The sequence below is a fragment of the Eubalaena glacialis genome, chromosome 14, assembly GCF_028564815.1.
Source record: "Eubalaena glacialis isolate mEubGla1 chromosome 14, mEubGla1.1.hap2.+ XY, whole genome shotgun sequence".
In the NCBI taxonomy this organism is placed as follows: domain Eukaryota; kingdom Metazoa; phylum Chordata; class Mammalia; order Artiodactyla; family Balaenidae; genus Eubalaena; species Eubalaena glacialis.
The window spans coordinates 45,732,480-45,751,514 of record NC_083729.1 but is presented as its reverse complement, the minus strand read 5'-3'; the positions used below and the strand labels follow the sequence as shown (position 1 = coordinate 45,751,514).

Genomic DNA, 19,035 nt, shown 5'->3' with positions numbered 1-19,035 from the left:
TCTGTGTGACTCATGGTTTAAGGAAATACTCTTCTTTGACTCAGGTTTTATGTACAAAATCAGATAACTCTGTTGCTTTTCTTATTTGGCATTTTGAAACACTGTGGATTGAGGAGTTTCCCAGACCCTGAATGAACTAAACTAAACTTAAACCAATAAGCTGAAACTAAAATGTAAGATGATGGACTAACTTCAGTGGTTTGGAAGATGTTGAAGATGTTAGAGAATTAGCATGTCTCAGGCCCTGTGGGTTATTACAGTTTAAAGAACCCTAGACTTGGAGTCAGAGCAGCTGGTCTTATATCAGCTGGGCTCTTGATAGTGCTTGTCTCTGCTGCTCTGATCCTGGCCTGTTAATCATTGGTACATTTCACAGGGATTTACAAAAGATTTCTTGGACTAATAAAAGGCATTAGATTTGATTCACATAAAACCACTAGCTGTTTTTAGTGCCCTTAGTTTTCATGGACATTAACTTCTTTAGTTAACACTTTTCGTCTTGGAAAACAAAACCAGTATCTTACGATTCTTAATCAAGTGTATGTGGGTTATCCTTTAATTGGTTATTAGCTTTTGGCAGCAGTGGTTTTAGCATGTGTATGTACACATGCACATTTTGGGGTCATATGCACTTGAGTTTGAATCCTGGTCTACCATGTACTAGATGTATGACCTTTGGAAAGTTACTTAAACCTCTTTTTAAACCTCTGTTTTCTTATCTCTGTGAGAGCGTGATAATACCTACCTCACAGGGTTAATGAAGATAAAAAGAGGATGTGTATCGGCATACAGCAATAGTAGGCACTTGATAGATGGTCCTTTTCTCTCTTTGTCAATTTTAAAATTTCATTCTGTATCATGGATAAAAAGAGCAAAACTTATGTAAGCTACATTTTTATTCACTTGAATGTGGTAGGTCTGAAGACTATTTGCAGTGAGAGTAAGAGGGAAGTAACGTTTGCTACTGTGTGCTTCTATCATTTCTAAAGTTAGATCACCCATTTCTTAAGTCCGAACTGGTATTGGCAGAAATTTAGAATTTGAACATTTAGTTTTATATGGCCCTGGGTACTGACTTTGGAATGTGTGGCCAGAAATCGGAGGAAGAAGAACCCGGTGAAGGCTGTAAAAAAGAATAAATAAATAAAGTTTATTTTGGTCATCCTGGCCCAAGTACTTTTTTCAAAAGTAAGTCTAAGTAACATATCACTTCTCTTCTACTATGCAGACGTGGGGGAAAAAAAGGGCATTTACCTTAATGTACTGTTATATCTTTCTGGTTCAAACATTTTTATCTTCCTTTTTTTGTTTCTCCAGCCTCTGTTCCATCCCTGACCCACCTTTGTCGTTTGGAAATTCGGTCCAGTCTAAAACCAGAGCACCTACGATCTAACAGTTTTATTGGTCAGTTGCCACTTCCCAGAAGCCTACATGATTATTTGCTCTATGCAGAGGTTTTGAGGATGAATGAAGTTCCAGAACTGGCAGTTATTCAAGATGGAGAAATCAGTGAAGCTACTTAACACAGGTCATGTCTTACTCTGAAAACCACCAAGATAAGGAGCCATGGAGTACAAATTCTTCACAATTTTATCGTCACAAAAGATGATTTTTGTTTGTGTGGTTAGTTAGATTTTGGAGGGCAGTAGTTTAATGCAAATGTTTATAACTAAGCTTCCTGGTAAAAAAGTATAAACTGCACTAATGTTACTTTATTGCAGTTTTATCATCAGTACACTTATGTTGTAAATTACCTAACCATTTTCTGCTTTATTCTGTTAATGAACTGTGGCTAAACATGGCCTATTTCCACCTATGATTCTGTGTTTACCTAGGGCTAGTGTTTAGAAGGGAATGCATAAAACTTCACTGGAAGTGTACACACAGTGGAGTTGAATCTCTCTTATGTTTATAAAAGAACTATCTTATATTCTATTCTCATCTCTTAATTCAGTTGAAATTCATTGCCTTTTCACAGGTAAACTCAGGGGAGAATTCTTTCTTTAAAGACTATAGAAAATGAATCATTTTGCTATTGTTTTTTTTCCAGTTCCTTGATACTCTCTTTGGCTAAAAAAGATTCCTGTTTCTGCAAAGGCAAGAACAGACCTAAACTCAAAGATATGCTCAGTTGAAAAAAAAAATTAGGTTGGTATTGAGATAAATGTGCATTTTACCACATTTACACAGTATTAATTAGGAGACTGGGAGAGACATTTCTGTGGTACCATCTTTAAAGAAAGGTATGTATTCCTGAGTTGCTCAATATCAAATAAAACTGAAGCTCCATTCAGCCTCCAAATCAGAGGGCAGCTTTGATCCTATGAAGCAATGATTGCTAGTTCTATTAATGTTATAGTGTGTTTCCTTTTTACTATCTGGATACATTATCAAATAGTCCATGAAATTTAAACCTTAACATCCTAGGTTAATGAGACACTGCCTCATTCGTTTTGCAATTGCTCGATACGAATCTAGAGTCAGAGGAGACTGAACACCATATCAGGTGAGCTATGGTAAGAGGCTGTGGGCAATAGTCTTGAGAGAAAGGTTATAAATGCATTAATGTTGTGATAGACAACTAGAGATGGGGTCCAAAGGAGGGCAAGTATTCTGTCCTATTGGGATCCTGTGACTTAAAATAGATGAGAGTGGGTTAGCCAGATTCATCTCTGATAGGCTTTTGCTATTTGGTAAAAGCAGTGATGATGGCGTACCAAATGATGGAGACATTAAGGTCCAGGGGGATGACTAAATTCAGCACAGATTAGAGCTGTAGTTGCTGCCTGTGGGGTGGGGATAGAGTTTGACTGTAGTTATACAGGCAGAGATAAGGGTGGATATGGAAAAACAGGTGGAAATTCTGATAGTTACTAAATTCTAAAAAAGTATATACTATGTAATATTTTTAAAATGTCTGTATTTTTCCAAACCCTAAGTCTCTGATTTTAACATAACCAGTTTTTTGTTAGGGTCCAATGTACATAGAATGTTTACATTTGAGGGTGAATCTTTTCATGTGTTTTTGTTCATGTTCAAATATGTAATAAATTCAACTACTTATAACTTACTGAGCTTTTATTCTTAAAAATCTCAAAATATTTCAGATACATTAAAAACCCTTAGTATTTAACACATAAATGATTTTACTTACTGTATAAATGCATCTTTCTTTTAGACTATTTTATAATACAATATTTATGATTTTTATGACTAATAACAAGGACTCAGTGAGAAGTCTAATCTAAAAGTACCTAAAGGTAGGTGAATTATAGTCACAGCTTCTGATCAAAATGATACATCCAGTTAGTGTGAACTTTAAGCTCTGACCTACATGCACCATGGTGCTTTAATACTCTTAAGGTCACAGTGAACCTGAGGAAGAAATCCATACAGTAGTTTTCTAATGGTGGTGCATATCCAGAGCAGGACGCGAATTGGTTTTAATAACAGTTGTCAAGAGTTTACCCTTCCTTGATCTGTTGTTCTCCTTTAAGTATATTTCCTGCTGATCCTTCCTGTCATAGGACATCTTTCTGTGATCATTTGATGTAATAGTGGTAATCTGGACATCATTTCTTTTTTTTTTTAAAGTAAACTTTTTATTGACATTTAACACATATATAAAAAAGTACACAAATCATAAGTATACAGACAGATTACAGTTGACCCTTGAACAACATGGGAGTTATAGACGCCTACCCTCTGCACAGTTGAAAATCTCCATATGACTTATAGTCAACTGTCTGTATCCATGGATTCATCCAACCATGGAGCCAATCAACTGCAGATTGTGTAGTATTGTAGTATTACTGTTGACAAAAATCTGTGTATAAGTAAACCTGCACCAGTTCAAACATGTTGAAGGGTCAACTGTATTTTTACAAAGTGAAAACGTTGCATAATCAGCATGCAGTTCAAGAAACAGAATTATTAGCATCCCAGAAGTTCCCTTTGTGGCCCTTCTAGTCACTGTGCTCTTGCCAGAAGGGTAACTACTCTTCTGGGTTCTAGCACCAAAAATCAGTTTTTCCTGGAATCATCCACTATGCTGTCTTTTGTTTCCTGTTAATTTTGTGTACATTTTCAGATTCATTTGTGTTATTGTATATAGTTATAGTCATTGAACTTCATTTCTTCATTTCCCTCTCCCTTTTGCCCAAGTAGCAAGTGTCTTGATATGCAGCTTTCTGGCGGCCCTACTTCCCAGATCAGTTATACACTTCTGTTGTCCCGTGGCCACCTATGACATTCATAATCTTTGACAGGCAGCCTAAGTGTCATATTTATGTCACATGATCAGTTGATATCTCTAACTTTAGATCTGTTCTTCCCATCTAAGTCTATCTGTAAACCTGTATGAAGATTATGTTTTCTAGATCTTCAAGTACCATGTCAGGTACAGTTTCAAGACCGCTGAGTATTTTTGATTGGTTACTCTCTAAAATTCTACTGTATTTTGTTGGTCCTCAAAAACTTATCATAAAAACTGTGATAAGAATGTAAATAACTATGTATCTTCTCTGGAACAGTGGACTTGGTTCCATCAGCATGGGGTATAGAAAGAAATTGAGAAAATCTGTCTAAAAGTTTGCCCTTCATTTTTATACTCCTCTATATTTTTGGAGGTATATTCCCCTAATTATATTTCTTGTTTGGTCATAGAAATATTTGTTTGAAGAAGCACTCTCAGTACGATTATTGCTAGTAGGTCCCTAGTACTATTGCGGAAAGGTTTTAAATAGTGGGAATGGTTGGTTGAAGGGCTAGTGAAGTTGCTAGTAATGTAGCCATTTCCAGTTTTATGATCAAGTGTTTTAGATCTAACAATTTGTGAGAATAACCAGTAAAACTACACACTGCCTTCCAATTTCATGGGTTCATCCTCTATATAAAGTAAATGGAAGCTCAGCCTGATGGCCTATCCAAATGCTCAATTTAAAGAGGATCTGTAAGCCAAAGGGATCTCTAAAACTTTACCTTTGAGCTGGGGACATAATAATAGAAACACCTTTGGTACTATTAATTCCCCTGAATTTCCTGTGCTAGAGCACTTGCCTCCTCCCTTCTCTCTTATCCCAAGCAGCTAGTCACACATAACTGAGGTGTCAAGACTATGTGTAGGTAAGAGCCCGAACCAAGAGATTCCATTACTCATGACTCTATATGACCTGGGTAGTTTATCTGAAAGATGGGTGTCCCCTCATCAGGAAAGGAGTGCTATATTCTATCAATATTTAGAGCTAATGCTGGATCTCTGAGTTTATACCTACACAGTCTCTCTAGGAGAAGGTGGTGTTTATGACTTCAGGTAAAATAAATATGGCCCATGTTTGAAGGCTTAGAGACTATCATAGTAGTTTTATAAACACACTTGGTGTTTTTTATCCTTTTTCATTTTTTAACAAAACATTTAAGGAAAATTTAATATTCCTGTGTGCAACTGTTGAGATTTTTTGTTTTGCTTTCTCTTCCGTTGTTTGTTTTTCTCTTTGAGGCTAAATTATCTTCATCTGTATTTATTATTATTGTTGTTGTTATTGTTATTATTATTAAATGACAAGTGGTCATTGAAACATAATACCTGGCAGTAAGTAAACTTGTTTTCTTTTTTTGTTAGAGTTAATAGAAACCTGTGGTTTTCCTGAGACAGGGAACTGATTATGCTTAGTATTTTTGTGACATGTTGGTAGAAAAATGTATAGTCTTATTTGTAATAACATGTCAGTAGTTTACACTGAGAGGAGGCCAGTCTGAATTATATTTTTTATGGAAGCATATACTTTAGGCACAGATTTTAAGTACATATTTTCTGCAGTTGATTTAATGAATAAAACATTTTAAGTAAGGGGCATCTGTTAACCTGTCCCTTTGCTAATATATGTCTTTTAAAAATATTTTAAATTCTTTTTAAAAATCTTAAAACTCAGCAAGAAAAGGGAGGAAGAGAGACGGAGCCATAGTCCTATCATCCAGACCCAGTATTTCTGTTATATGTTGGAATATTTTCTTTCTCTTAAGGTTTTTAAAAATATGTATACAGCTTTGAGGAGTGTTTTTGTTTTTTCATAGCTAAAATCAAACCCACCTTTACAATTCTGTACCTGATCAAGCCTTTTCTTTATCATGTTAATGATACCTCCAGCCAGGCTCAAGCCATGAGTTATGACAAATTTTGAGTTGGTAGGAATGAAAAATAATGAGGCATTTCTGGATTGATTCTTTTCCTAAGACATCTGCATAAAGCAAACAACCCCTTCCTCCTCTTTGTACAGGAAAAAAGAATGGAGGTGAGACCTTTGTGAACTGTGCTAGTCATCTGGTCTCAGCCCAGGATAGTTATGTAGTTACCCTGTTATAACTATGTATTGTGTATGTTTTTAATGAAAGAATTTAAAATACCATTGTTGCAGTAAAAAATTAGTGTCTGCATGATTTTTCTGTCTCTTGGCTTCTTTTTCATGCATAGCACTAATAGATGAAGCAGAACAGGTGGTAAGTGCCATTGGCACACTGAGATTTGTGAATAGCATCTGTTTATGTCTCTTTTACCATCAAATGGTTAGCATAACCTTCTCTTCACTGCTTTTCTATGTGGATGACAAAAGTCTATCATGAGTCATTATAAGGTGCTAATTTACACTCTTTTTCTAACATGATGGAATAGGTGAAGAAGAAAGTCCATCTGGTGTTTAAATATGACTATGATTTGAATCAAACAATTAAAAAGAAGGCCTAATACTTTTGAGGTTATTTTGGAATATTGGATCAAGTAATATGTGCCAAAGATATCAATTGCAAGCCAGAGTAGTTCCATAAATAGATGCATTAGTTAGTAATGTGTAGTCTGGATTTTAGTTTTGACACGTAAAAATTATTTACTTTATTTTAGACAATAAAACATTCAAATCCTTATGGTCTTCATCTTGCTTGTAATTATTTGGTTTTATTAAGCCCACTCTTAAATGTCATAGTGTGGTATTTGTTTATGCGTGTTGATGCAAGTGCATACTTTTTTATCTCTTTATTATGGAAAATTTGAAGCATATAAAGAATAGAGAATTTTATAATGAACTTCCATGTTCCCATCACCCAGCTTTGATAATTATCAACTCATGGCCACTCTTATTTCCTTTTCCCCACCAATTGACTTTCTTCCATAGCATTTTGAAGTGAATTCCAGACATAACATTGGTAAATATTTTAGTATATATCTTTAGAAGTCACAGATTCCCTTTTAAAAAACATAATGATAATACCATCATTATACCACCTTAAAAATGAATAATTTCTTAATATCAAATATCCAGTCAGTATTTACATATTTTAATTGTTCTATAGCTTTTTAAATGGTGTGCTTAAATCCGGATCCAAAAATATCACTGTGACGTGATTTTTTTTTTTTCTTTAAAATTTTTTGGTTGAAGGTATTAGGTTATTTTCTTATAGAGTTTCCCACAGTTGAAATTTTGCTGATTGCATACCCATGCTGTCATTTAACATATCCTCTGTTTTTTCTTGTCTTAGTTACATATTCCTGTGTAATAAGTTGCCTCAAATTTAGCAGCTTAAAATAATAATTAACTTTACCTCACACAGTTTCTGTGGGTAATGAATTCAAGAGTGGCTTGTTGAGTGGTTATGGCTAGGGGTCTGTCATGAGATTGCATTCAAACTGTAAGCTGGGACTGTAGTGGAGGAATTAGTCTCCACCTGTTGAAGGGAGGAGTATCAAAGAATTTGTAGACATCTTTTTTTTTTAATAGTTAAACTTTTAATTAATTAATTATTGAAGTAAAGTTATTTATAATATTATATTCACTTAAGGTGTACTACATGGTGTTTTTATAGCTTATACAACATTTAAAGTTAATATAAAATATTGGCTATATTCCCTGTGCTGTGCAATATATCCTTGTAATTTATTTATTTTATACATAGTAGTTTGTACCTCTTTATCCCCTACCCCTATTGTGCCCTCCCCTGCTTCCCTCTTCCCACTGGTAACCACTAGTTTGTTCTCTATATCTGTAAGTTTGTTTCTGTTATATTCATTCATTTATTTTATTTTTTAGATTCCACATATAAGTGATAGCATATAGTATTTGTCTGACTTATTTCACTAGGCATAATACCCTCCAGGTCCATCAATGTTGTTGCAAATGGCGAAATTTCATTCTTTTTTATGGCTGAGTAGTATTCCAGTGTGTGTGTGTGTGTGTGTGTGTGTGTGTGATCTTTATCCATTCATCTGTTGATGGACACCTAGGCTGCTTCCATATCTTGGCTATTGTAAATAATGCTGAGCAGAACATCAGGGTGCATGTATCTTTTCAAATTAGTGTTTTCATTTTCTTTGGATATGTACCCAGGAGTGGAATTGCTTGATCATATGGTAGTAGTTCTGTTTTTGTTTTTTTGAGCAATTTCCATGCCATTTTCCATCCTGGCTGAACCAGTTTACATTCCCTCCAGCAGGGTACTAGGGTTTCCCTTTCTCCACATCCTCTCAAGCATTTGTTATTTGTGGTCTTTTTGATGATAACCATTCTGACAGGTGTGAGGTGATATCTTATTGTAGTTTTGATTTACATTTCTCTCATGATTAGTGATGTTGAGTATCTTTTCATGTGCCTGTTGGCCATCTGTATGTCTTCTTTGGGAAAAAGTCTGTTCAGGTCTTCTGCCCATTTTTTGTTCGAGTTGTTTGTTTTTTTGATACTGAGTTGTATGAGCTGTTTTATATTTTGGATTCTCACGTCTTATCAGTCATATCATTTGCAAATAATTTCTCTCATTCAGTAGGTTGTCTTTTTGTTTTGTCAGTGGTTTCCTTTAATTAGGTCCCAATTGTTTATTTTTTGCTTTTGTTTCCTATGCCTCAGGAGACAGATCCCCAAAAATATTGCTACGATGTATGCCAAAGAGTGTTCTGCCGACTTTTTCTTCTAGGAGTTTTATGGTTTTTGGTCTTACATTTGGTGTAGCCATGTTTTTATTCACTACACTTATTTCCTATAAATTGGTAGTCAAATGTAGACAAGGATTGGCTACATAGTTTGCAGAGCCCAGTGCAAAATGAGAATATGGGGCCGTTGTTCAAATTTCAAGATGGGGACAGCAGAACAAACCAAACATGGGGTCTTTCTGAGTACAGAGCCCTGGGTGATTGCACAGATGATGAAATCAACCCTGGATGTAGAGGCTTGATCAGATTCACATTTGATTCTCATACACTTTTTTTTCTCCTTACAGTACTACTTGATAGACGTTGAGTACTTTCTCTCTCCTGGTGATGTTGGCAGCCATTGGTGATCATTAGCTAGATCTATTAATTAATTATAGATTTATTTATCTATTAGCCATAATACTTTCAAAAAGAGAACTTCCCTTAAGTATTTGGTTACCCTGATGTCTAATACATACAGGAAAAACAGTAAAATGCTTGGTTCATTTGGATAATGAATTGATTCTCTAATGTCTTTTATTTATTTATTATTATTTTAAAGATTGATTTATTATTATTTATTTATTTGTGGCTCTGTTGGGTCTTAGTTGCGGCATGCAGGATCTTTTATTGTGGCTCGTGGGCTCTTCGCTGGGGTGCGCAGACTTCTCTCTAGTTGTAGCATGCAGGTTTTCTCTCTCTAGTTGTGGTGCACAGGATTCAGGGCGCGTGGGCACTGTATTTTGCGGCATGCAGGCTCTCTAGTTGAGGCGAGTGAGCTCCGTAGTTGTGGAGCACGGGCTTAGTTGCCCCGTGGCATGTGGGATCTTAGTTCCCTGACCAGGGATCGAACCCGTGTCCCCTGCATTGGAAGGCGGATTCTTTACCACTTGACCACCAGGGAAGTCCCTCTAATGTCTTTTAAAGATGATCGATAAGTTTTTTTTTTAGTATTAACATAAACATGGATTTTTTTATGTATGGTAATCCGTTGTAGTTATTACCCTTATTGATACTTATTGTCTCATTTTAAACTAGCGTTTAAGTAGTCTTTGGTAACTTTGTTTTCTGATGGTAAGATATTCCAGGTTTATTTTGTATATTTCCTTCCTCAGACCCGGAATTAGCCGTTTTTCTAAAGAGCTTTGTTTACTTTCTCAGAAATGGTATTATATAGACTATACTACACATAGAGAGTAATCTTGGCATTAACGGTGTTCATTTCTACTGGTTTGATCATTGTTTGTTCAGTGAACAGAACTAAGAAGTAAGTATATGTTAATTCCATTCATCATATTCTGCAAATTGATACTTCAAATCTAGGACTACATTTTTAAAATTCAACTTCAGTGATCTTACATTTGTGTATTTCCTTTATTATATGCTGAAAATCCTACTTCTCAGTGATGCTAACTATAACCCATTTGTTTTATACAGGATTCACACACAATAGTCTCACAATAACAATTTCTACACTACCATTAATAATATTAGTAAAAACGTTTAAAAATTGTCCTCCCTCTCAGTTCTTTTTGTTGTTTAGGTATATCTCACTAGGATTATACAGTCAAGTTGCTATGTTTTAAAGTCACTTGAATGCACGGGATCATGTGTTTCATTTTCAGTCTTCTAAGGATTTTTAAATTTTAATTTCGCTTTATAATTATCAGAGTGTTTACATGATTCAAAGTTAGATATAAAGAAAAAAAATATTCAAAGAAATCTGGCTTCTGTCCCCTGTTCATCCTATTTTCTCCCTCTCCCAAGGGAAGTTTTTTGTTTATAGTTTTTTAAAGTTTGCTTTAAACATAAACGTGTATTTTCAAAGCCCTTCCTTAGATAAATAAAAGAATAGTGTATACGGTTTTCCTCTATCTTTTTCACTTAATAATGTATCCTGGAGATAATTCTATAAGAGTATATAGAGATAGTCCTCATTTCTCTTCACAACAATCATGTTGATATACCATGGTTTATTCAGCCTTTCCCCTATTGACGGACATTTGGATTATTTCCAGTCTTTTGCTACTACAGTGGGTGCTGCAGTGAACAGCTTTGTGCTCTTTGTATTTTTGCCAGTTTCACTTTGGAAGATTCCTAGAAGTGGGATTGCTGTGTCAAAAGGTAAATGCACATGCAAGTTTGCTAGATACTGCCAAATTCCCCTTCATAGGTAAGTAGTATATACCAGTAATGTATGAGAGTGCCATTAGAGAAAGTTGTCAAACATTTGGCTATTTGCCAACCTCATAGGTGAGAAATATGTATCAGTATAGTTTCAGTTTGCATTTCTCTAATGGAACATCTTTTCATATTGGTTGGAGGAATGGATCCAGTTTTTTGGGCTGCATTGGGTGCTACGCGCCCAATGAACGTGCCCGCTTTCTCTAGTTGCGGTGAGTGGAGGCTACTCTTCATTGCGGTGCTCGGGCTTCTCGTTTCGGTGGCTTCTCTTGTTGTGGAGCACGGGCTCTAGGCGCGTGGGCTTAAGTAGTTGCGGCATGTGGGCTCAGTAGTTGTGGCTTGCGGGCTTTAGAGTGCAGGCTCAGTAGTTGTGGTGCACGGGCTTAGTTGCTTGGCAGCATGTGGGATCTTCCCAGACCAGGGCTCGAACCTGTGTCCCCTGCATTGGCAGGCGGATTCTTAACCACTGTGCCACGAGGGAAGTCCCTGGATCCAGTTTTAATGATTTCTGTAAAACTATCTGGTTATTCTAACAGCATTTATTAGAAAATTCATCTTTTCCCTATTTATTGAGATACTACTATTTTTTAAAACATCTTTATTGGAGTATAATTACTTTACACTGTTGTGTTAGTTGCTGCTGTATAACAAAGTGAATCACCTATATGTATACATATATCCCCATATCCCCTCCCTCTTGTGTCTCCCTTCAGCCATCTCTATCCCACCCCTCTAGGTGGTCACAAAGCACGAGCTGATCTCCCTGTGCTATGAGGATGCTTCCCACTAGCTATCTGCATTACATTTGGTAGTGTATGTATGTCCATGCCACTCTCTCACTTGGTCTCAGCTTACCCTTGCCTCTCCCCATGTCCTCAAGTCCATTCTCTATGTCTATGTCTTTATCCTTGTCTTGCCTCTAAGGTCTTGAGAACCTTTTTTTTTTTTTTTTTTTTTTAAGATTCCATATATATGTGTTAGCATACGGTATTTATTTTACTCTTTCTGACTTACTTCACTCTGTATGACAGACTCTAGGTCCATCCACCTCACTACAAGTAACTCAATTTACTTTCTTTTTATGGCTGAGTAATATTCCATTGTATATATATGTGCCACATCTTCTTTATCCATTCATCTGTCGATGCACACTTAGGTTGCTTCCATGTCCTGAACTATTGTAAACAGAGCTGCAATGAATATTGTGGTACATGACTCTTTTTGAATTATGGTTTTCTCAGGGTATATGCCCAGTAGTGGGATTGGAGGGTCATATGGTAGTTCTATTTTTAGTTATTTAAGGAACCTCCATACTGTTCTCCATAGTGGGGTATCAGTTTACATTCCCACTAACAGTGCAAGAGGGTTCCCTTTTCTCCACACCCTCTCCAGCATTTATTCTTTGTAGATTTTTTGATGATGGCCATTCTGACTGGTGTGAGGTGATATCTCATTGTAGTTTTGATTTGCATTTCTCTAATGATTAATGATGTTGAGCATTCTTTCATGTGTTTGTTGGCAATCTGTACATCTTCTTTGGAGAAATGTCTATTTAGGTCTTCTGCCCATTTTTGGATTCTGTTGTTTGTTTTTTTGTTATTGAGCTACATGAGCTGCTTGTAAATCTTGGAGATTAATCCTTTGTCAGTTGCTTCATTTGCAAATATTTTCTCCCATTCTGAGGGTTGTCTTTTGGTCTTGTTTATGGTTTCCTTTGCTGTGCAAAAGCTTTTAAGTTTCATTAGGTCCCATTTGTTTATTTGTGTTTTTATTTCCATTTCTCTAGGACCTGGGTCAAAAAGAATCTTGCTGTGATTTATGCCATAGAGTGTTCTGCCTATGTTTTCCTCTAAGAGTTTGATAGTGTCTGGCCTTACATCTAGGTCTTTAATCCATTTTGAGTTTATTTTTGTGTGTGGTGTTAGGAAGTGTTCTAATTTCATACTTTTACATGTAGCTGTCCTGTTTTCCCAGCACCACTTATTGAAGAGGCTGTCTTTTCTCCACTGTATATGCTTGCCTCCTTTATCAAAGATAAGGTGACCATATGTGCATGGGTTTATATCTGGGCTTTCTATCCTGTTCCATTGATCTATGTTTCTGTTTTTGTGCCAGTACCATACTGTCTTGATTACTGTAGCTTTGTAGTATAGTCTGAAGTCAGGGAGCCTGATTCCTCCAACTCCACTTTTCTTTCTCAAGATTGCTTTGGCTATTCGTGGTCTTTTGTGTTTCCATACAAATTGTGAAATTTTTTGTTCTAGTTCTGTGAAAAATGCCAGTGGTAGTTCGATAGGGATTGCATTGAATCTGTAGATTGCTTTGGGTAGTAGAGTCATTTTCACAATGTTGATTCTTCCAATCCAAGAACATGGTATATCTCTCCATCTATTTGTATCATCTTTAATTTCTTTCATCAGTGTCTTATAATTTTCTGCATACAGGTCTTCTGTCTCCTTAAGTAGGTTTGTTCCTAGGTATTTTATTCTTTTTGTTGCAGTGGTAAATGGGAGTGTTTCCTTAAATTCTCGTTCAGATTTGTCATCAGAGTATAGGAATGTACGAGATTTCTGTGCATTAATTTCGTATCCTGCTACTTTACCAAATTCATTGATTAGCTCTAGTAGTCTTCTGGTAGCATCTTTAGGATTCTCTATGTATAGTATCATGTCATCTGCAAACAGTGACAGCTTTACTTCTTCTTTTCTGATTTGGATTACTTTTATTTCTTTTTCGTCTCTGATTGCTGTGGCTAAAACTTCCAAAACTATGTTGAATAATAATGGTGAGAGTGGGCAACCTTGTCTTCTTCCTGATCTTAGTGGAAATGGTTTCAGTTTTTCACCATTGAGAATGATGTTGGCTTTGAGTTTGTCATATATGGCCTTTATTATGTTGAGGTAAGTTCCCTCTGTGCCTACTTTCTGGAGAGTTTTTATCTTAAATGGGTGTTGAATTTTGTCGAAAGCTTTTTCTATATCTATTGAGATGATCATATGGTTTTTCTCCTTCAATTTGTTAATATTCTTTATCACATTGATTGATTTGCCTATACTGAAAAATCCTTGCATTCCTGGGATAAACCCCACTTGATCATGGTGTATGATCCTTTTAATGTGCTGTTGGATTCTGTTTGCTAGTATTTTGTTGAGGATTTTTACATGTATGTTCATCAGTGATACTGACCTGTAGTTTTCTTTCTTTGTGACATCTGTGTCTGGTTTTGGTATCAGGGTGATGGTGGCCTCATAGAATAAGTTTGGGAGTGTTCCTCCCTCTGCTATATTTTGGAAGAGTTTGAGAAGGACAGGTGTCAGCCCTTCTCTAAATGTTTGATAGAATTCGCCTGTGAAGCCATCTGGCCCTGGGCTTTTGTTTGTTGGAAGATTTTTAATCACAGTCTCAATTTCAGTGCTTGTGATTGGTCTGTTTATATTTTCGATTTGTTCCTGATTCAGTCTCAGAAGGTTGTGCTTTTCTAAGAATTTGTCCATTTCTTCCAGGTTGTCCATTCTATTGGCATTTAGTTGCTTGTAGGAATCTGTCATGATCCTTTGTATTTCTGCAGTGTCAGTTGTTACTTCTCCTTTTTCATTTCTAATTCTGTTGATTTGAGTCTTCTCCCTTTTTTTCTTGATGAGTCTGGCTAATGGTTTATCAATTTTGTTTATCTTCTCAAAGAACCACCTTTTAGTTTTATTGATCTTTGCTATTGTTTCCTTCATTTCTTTTTCATTTATTTCTGATCTGATCTTTATGATTTCTTTCCTTCTTCTAACTTTGGGGGTTTTTTTGTTCTTCTTTCTCTAATTGCTTTAGATGTAAGGCTAGGTTTTTTATTTGAGATGTTTCTTGTTTCTTGAGGTAGGATTGTATTGCTATAAACTTCCCTCTTAGAAGTGCTTTTGCTGCATCCCATAGGTTTTGGGTTGTCATGTTTTCATTGTCATTTGTTTCTAGGTATTTTTTGACTTCCTCTTTGATTTCTACAGTAATCTCTTGGTTATTAAGTAGTGTGTTGTTTAGCCTCCATGTGTTCGTATTTTTTACACATTTTTTCCTGTAATTGCTATCTAGTCTCATAGCAGTGTGGTCGGAAAAAGATACTTGATATGATTTCAATTTTCTTAAATTTAGCAAGGCTTGATTTGTGACCCAAGATATGATCTATCCTGGAGAATGTTCCATGAGCACTTGAGAAGAAAGTGTATTCTGTTGTTTTTGGATGGATTGTCCTATAAATATCAATTAAGTCCATCTTGTTTTATCTTCTTCTTGGATTGACCCCTTGATCATTATGTAGTGTCCTTCTTTGTCTCTTGTAATAGTCTTTATTTTAAAATCTATTTTGTCTGATATGAGAATTGCTAGTCCAGCTTTCTTTTGATTTCCATTTGCATGGAATATCTTTTTCCATCCCCTCAGTTTCAGTCTGTATGTGTCCCTAGGTCTGAAGTGGGTCTCTTGTAGACAGCATATATACGAGTCCTGTTTTTGTATCCATTCGCCCAGTCTGTGTCTTTTGGTTGGAGCATTTAGTCCATTTTCATTTAAGGTAATTATCGGTATGTATGTTCCTATTACCATTTCTTAATTGTTTTGGTTTTGTTATTGTAGGTCTTTTCCTTCTCTTGTGTTTCCTGCCTAGAGAAGTTCCTTTAGCATTTGTTGTAAAGCTGGTTTGGTGGTGCTGAATTCTCTTAGCTTTTGCCTGTCTGTAAAGGCTTTAATTTCTCTGTCGAATCTGAATGAGATCCTTGCTGGGTAGAGTAATCTTGGTTGTAGGTTCTTCCCTTTCATCACTTTAAATATGTCCTGCCACTCCCTTCTGGCTTGCAGAGTTTCTGTTGAAAGATCAGCTGTTAACCGGGGATTCCCTTGTATGTTATTTGTTGCTTTTCCCTTGCCTCTTTTAATGTTTTTTCTTTGTGTTTAATTTTTGATAGTTTGATTAGTATGTGTATTGGCGTGTTTCTCCTTGGATTTATCTTGTATGGGACTCTCTGCGCTTCCTGGACTTGATTGCCTATTTCCTTTCCCATATTAGGGAAGTTTTCAACTATAATCTCTTCAAATATTTTCTCAGTCCCTTTCTTTTTCTCGTTTTCTTCTGGCACCCCTGTAATTCCAATGTTGGTACCTTTAATGGTGTCCCAGAGGTCTCTGAGACTGTCGTCAATTCTTTTCATTCTTTTTACTTTGTTCTGCTCTGTTGTAAGTATTTCCATTATATTATCTTCCAGGTCACTTGATTGTTTTTCTGCCTCAGTTAATCTGCTACCACCCAATTGAACTCATAATCAACATTGTTTCATTTATATCCCCACTCATCTTCCCAGCTAGTTTGAAGCAGATTCCAAACTTCATGCCATTTCTTCCATTTATATATAAGTAAATACAAATATATATACATACAGTTACTCTTTTTAAACAACATAAACAATGTCTTTATCACGTCTAACAATTCCTTAATATTGTCAGATAGCCAATGTTTGACTTTCCCTCCTCTCACAAAATTTTTTAACACCTAATTTTTTTGAGTCAGGATACAATTAAATTCCATATACTACAATCAGTTAATGTGTCTTTTAATCTCTTTCTAAAAATCTATAGGTTTCCCAACATTTTAAAGTACCTACTTTGTGCAAGGCTTTAGGAAGTTTGTAAAGTAAGATAGATAGCCTTAAATTACTTAGTACAAAAGAGATATGCATACATAAAGACTATGGAACAAAGAATACTGTGACAGAAATTGGATGAATAAAGTGTTGGACGATTTGAGGAAAGGAAAAGAATACTTTTATCATCTTCAGGCCATAGGGGCGATGGTATTCAGAGAGGCCTATGCAGGGCAGAAAAAAGACAAAAATGAAGAATGGAAACCTCCACCACGTTTCAGAAGACTTCACTGATGTCAAATCCAGTGAGCCAAAGGAGTAAAATGTCTGTTTTTTCATGATTTCCCATAGAACAACTCCACTTGAGACTATTGATCCTTGCAGCCAGTTTGAACTTTCATTCTCAAGTCTTTATAGTTCTTCATCTGCAAAAGCTTCTAAGATAATTTGTGTCATAAACTCTCAGAATTACTGAGGAGTCCTTCAAAATTGAGGTTTCACTCTGGAGGATATATGTGAGAGCAGTTTTACTATAAGAAGAATAACCATAAATATTTCAAGTGTGATTCAGACAGGGGGGAAACCTCAGCAGAAGGAATTTTTGCCCATTCAGTGTTGGTAATGCAGTTCATTGGGCAGTACAAGATCAGAATTGAGCTTTATCATTCCTGTTTACAAAAAATGCAAATAATACTGGTCTTGACAATGCTTTGACTATCTCTCCGGAATATTTATAAATCTAAACGAGATGCTTTTAAGTGGTTCAGAGGGCAGTTTATTCATTTTGTCCTATTTTAATCCCCTAAAGACCCACTGCAAGAAATTGGGGATATTTATGATCTGTGACTAGTACCTAGTAATCATGCTGAACAATGACTTTTGTCATTTAAGAGCTACTTGAGGAAGGAGAAAGACCTTCAATGATCAGTAGGGCATTTTTAAAATCTAATAAACTGCTATTAGTGCTTGAGTTATAAAAATGTAATGGCTTGTTAGACATAAAACTTGCATGAAATTTATTTAAAGAATTTTGGGGTTGGAATGGGAGAGTTACACATGTAATTATCCTGTTGATCAAGGTGAAAATGAATAACTTGCTTTTAGTGAAAAACAAGGCATGCTTATTTTTTTTTAAATAAATTTATTTATTTATTTATTTATTTATTTATTTATGGTTGTGTTGGGTCTTCTTTGCTGCATGCAGGCTTTCTCTAGTTGTGGCGAGCAGGGGCTACTCTTCATTGCAGTGCATGAGTGTCTCATTGCATTGGCTTCTCTTGTTGCAGAGCACAGGCTCTAGGCACGTGGGCTTCAGTAGATGTGGCACGCGGGCTCAGTAGTTGTGGTTCCTGGGCTCTAGAGCGTAGGCTCAGTAGTTGTGGCACATGGGCTTAGTTGCCCTGCGGCATGTGGGATCTTCCCAGACCAGGGCTCGAACCCATGTCCCCTGCATTGGTAAGCAGATTCCTAACCACTGCACCACCAGGGAAGTTGCTAAGGCGTGCTTATTTTATTCTCTTTATATATACATTATGAGCCTTGGGAAGATATTAGATATTGGTGGTGGCTGCAGTTTCAGAGCAAGAATCCTATGGCAATAAGTTTTCTTTTCATATCATTTAAATGGGTTGGGTTTTGGAGGGGAGGAGATGGGTGCAGAACTCTAGAGAGCACTGGGAATCAAATGACCGTTTCTTGTCGAGCTTAGACAATAGCATATCCAGGCTCTGGGTGATTTGGGTGGTCAGAACTTCTTTCCAGGATCTTTGAGTCCGAACGTGAATAGCTACAGGATTTGGGGCAGCCCCCACAATTGCTGGGTGGCACCTTAATTTTATCTAAAGGTCAGAATTTGGCTGACCCATTAATTTGTTCCATTCACTTTTCTAATGTCATATCCACCATCCAAAAAAATTGAGATTGCTTAGCTACCCAAAAGTTGCTGTTTTCTTCTTTATTATTTAATATAAATAACCATTACCTTTGTATTAGTTATCTGTTGCTGCATAACAAATTACCACAAATTTAGTGCCTTAAAACAATACACATTTTTTGTCTCACAGTTTCTTTGGGTCAGGAATCTGGGCACAGATTAGCTGGGTCCTTTGCTTCAGGGTTTCTCATGAGTTTCAATCAAGGCATCATCCAGGGTTAAGGTTTTATCTAATAGCTTTATGGAGAAGAATCTGCTTCCAAGATCATGTGGTTGTTGACAGGATTTAGATCTCTGCAGCCTGTTGGACTGAAGGCCTCAGTCTTGCTGGCTGTTGGCCAGAGACCAACTTA

The 19,035-nt window shown here is 36.2% G+C and overlaps 1 protein-coding gene across 1 annotated transcript in view; it reads left to right on the top strand.

Moving 5' to 3' along the window:
• Window positions 1-3,002, top strand: part of ASB3 (ankyrin repeat and SOCS box containing 3) — a 93,408-nt gene extending 90,406 nt beyond the window's left edge. Inside the window, exon 10 of the mRNA XM_061210435.1 lies at window positions 1,318-3,002. Within this exon, the coding sequence (XP_061066418.1) occupies window positions 1,318-1,523 (206 nt within the window). The 3' untranslated portion in view covers window positions 1,524-3,002. The remainder of the gene's footprint in view (window positions 1-1,317) is intronic.
• Window positions 3,003-19,035: the final 16,033 nt, after the last annotated feature.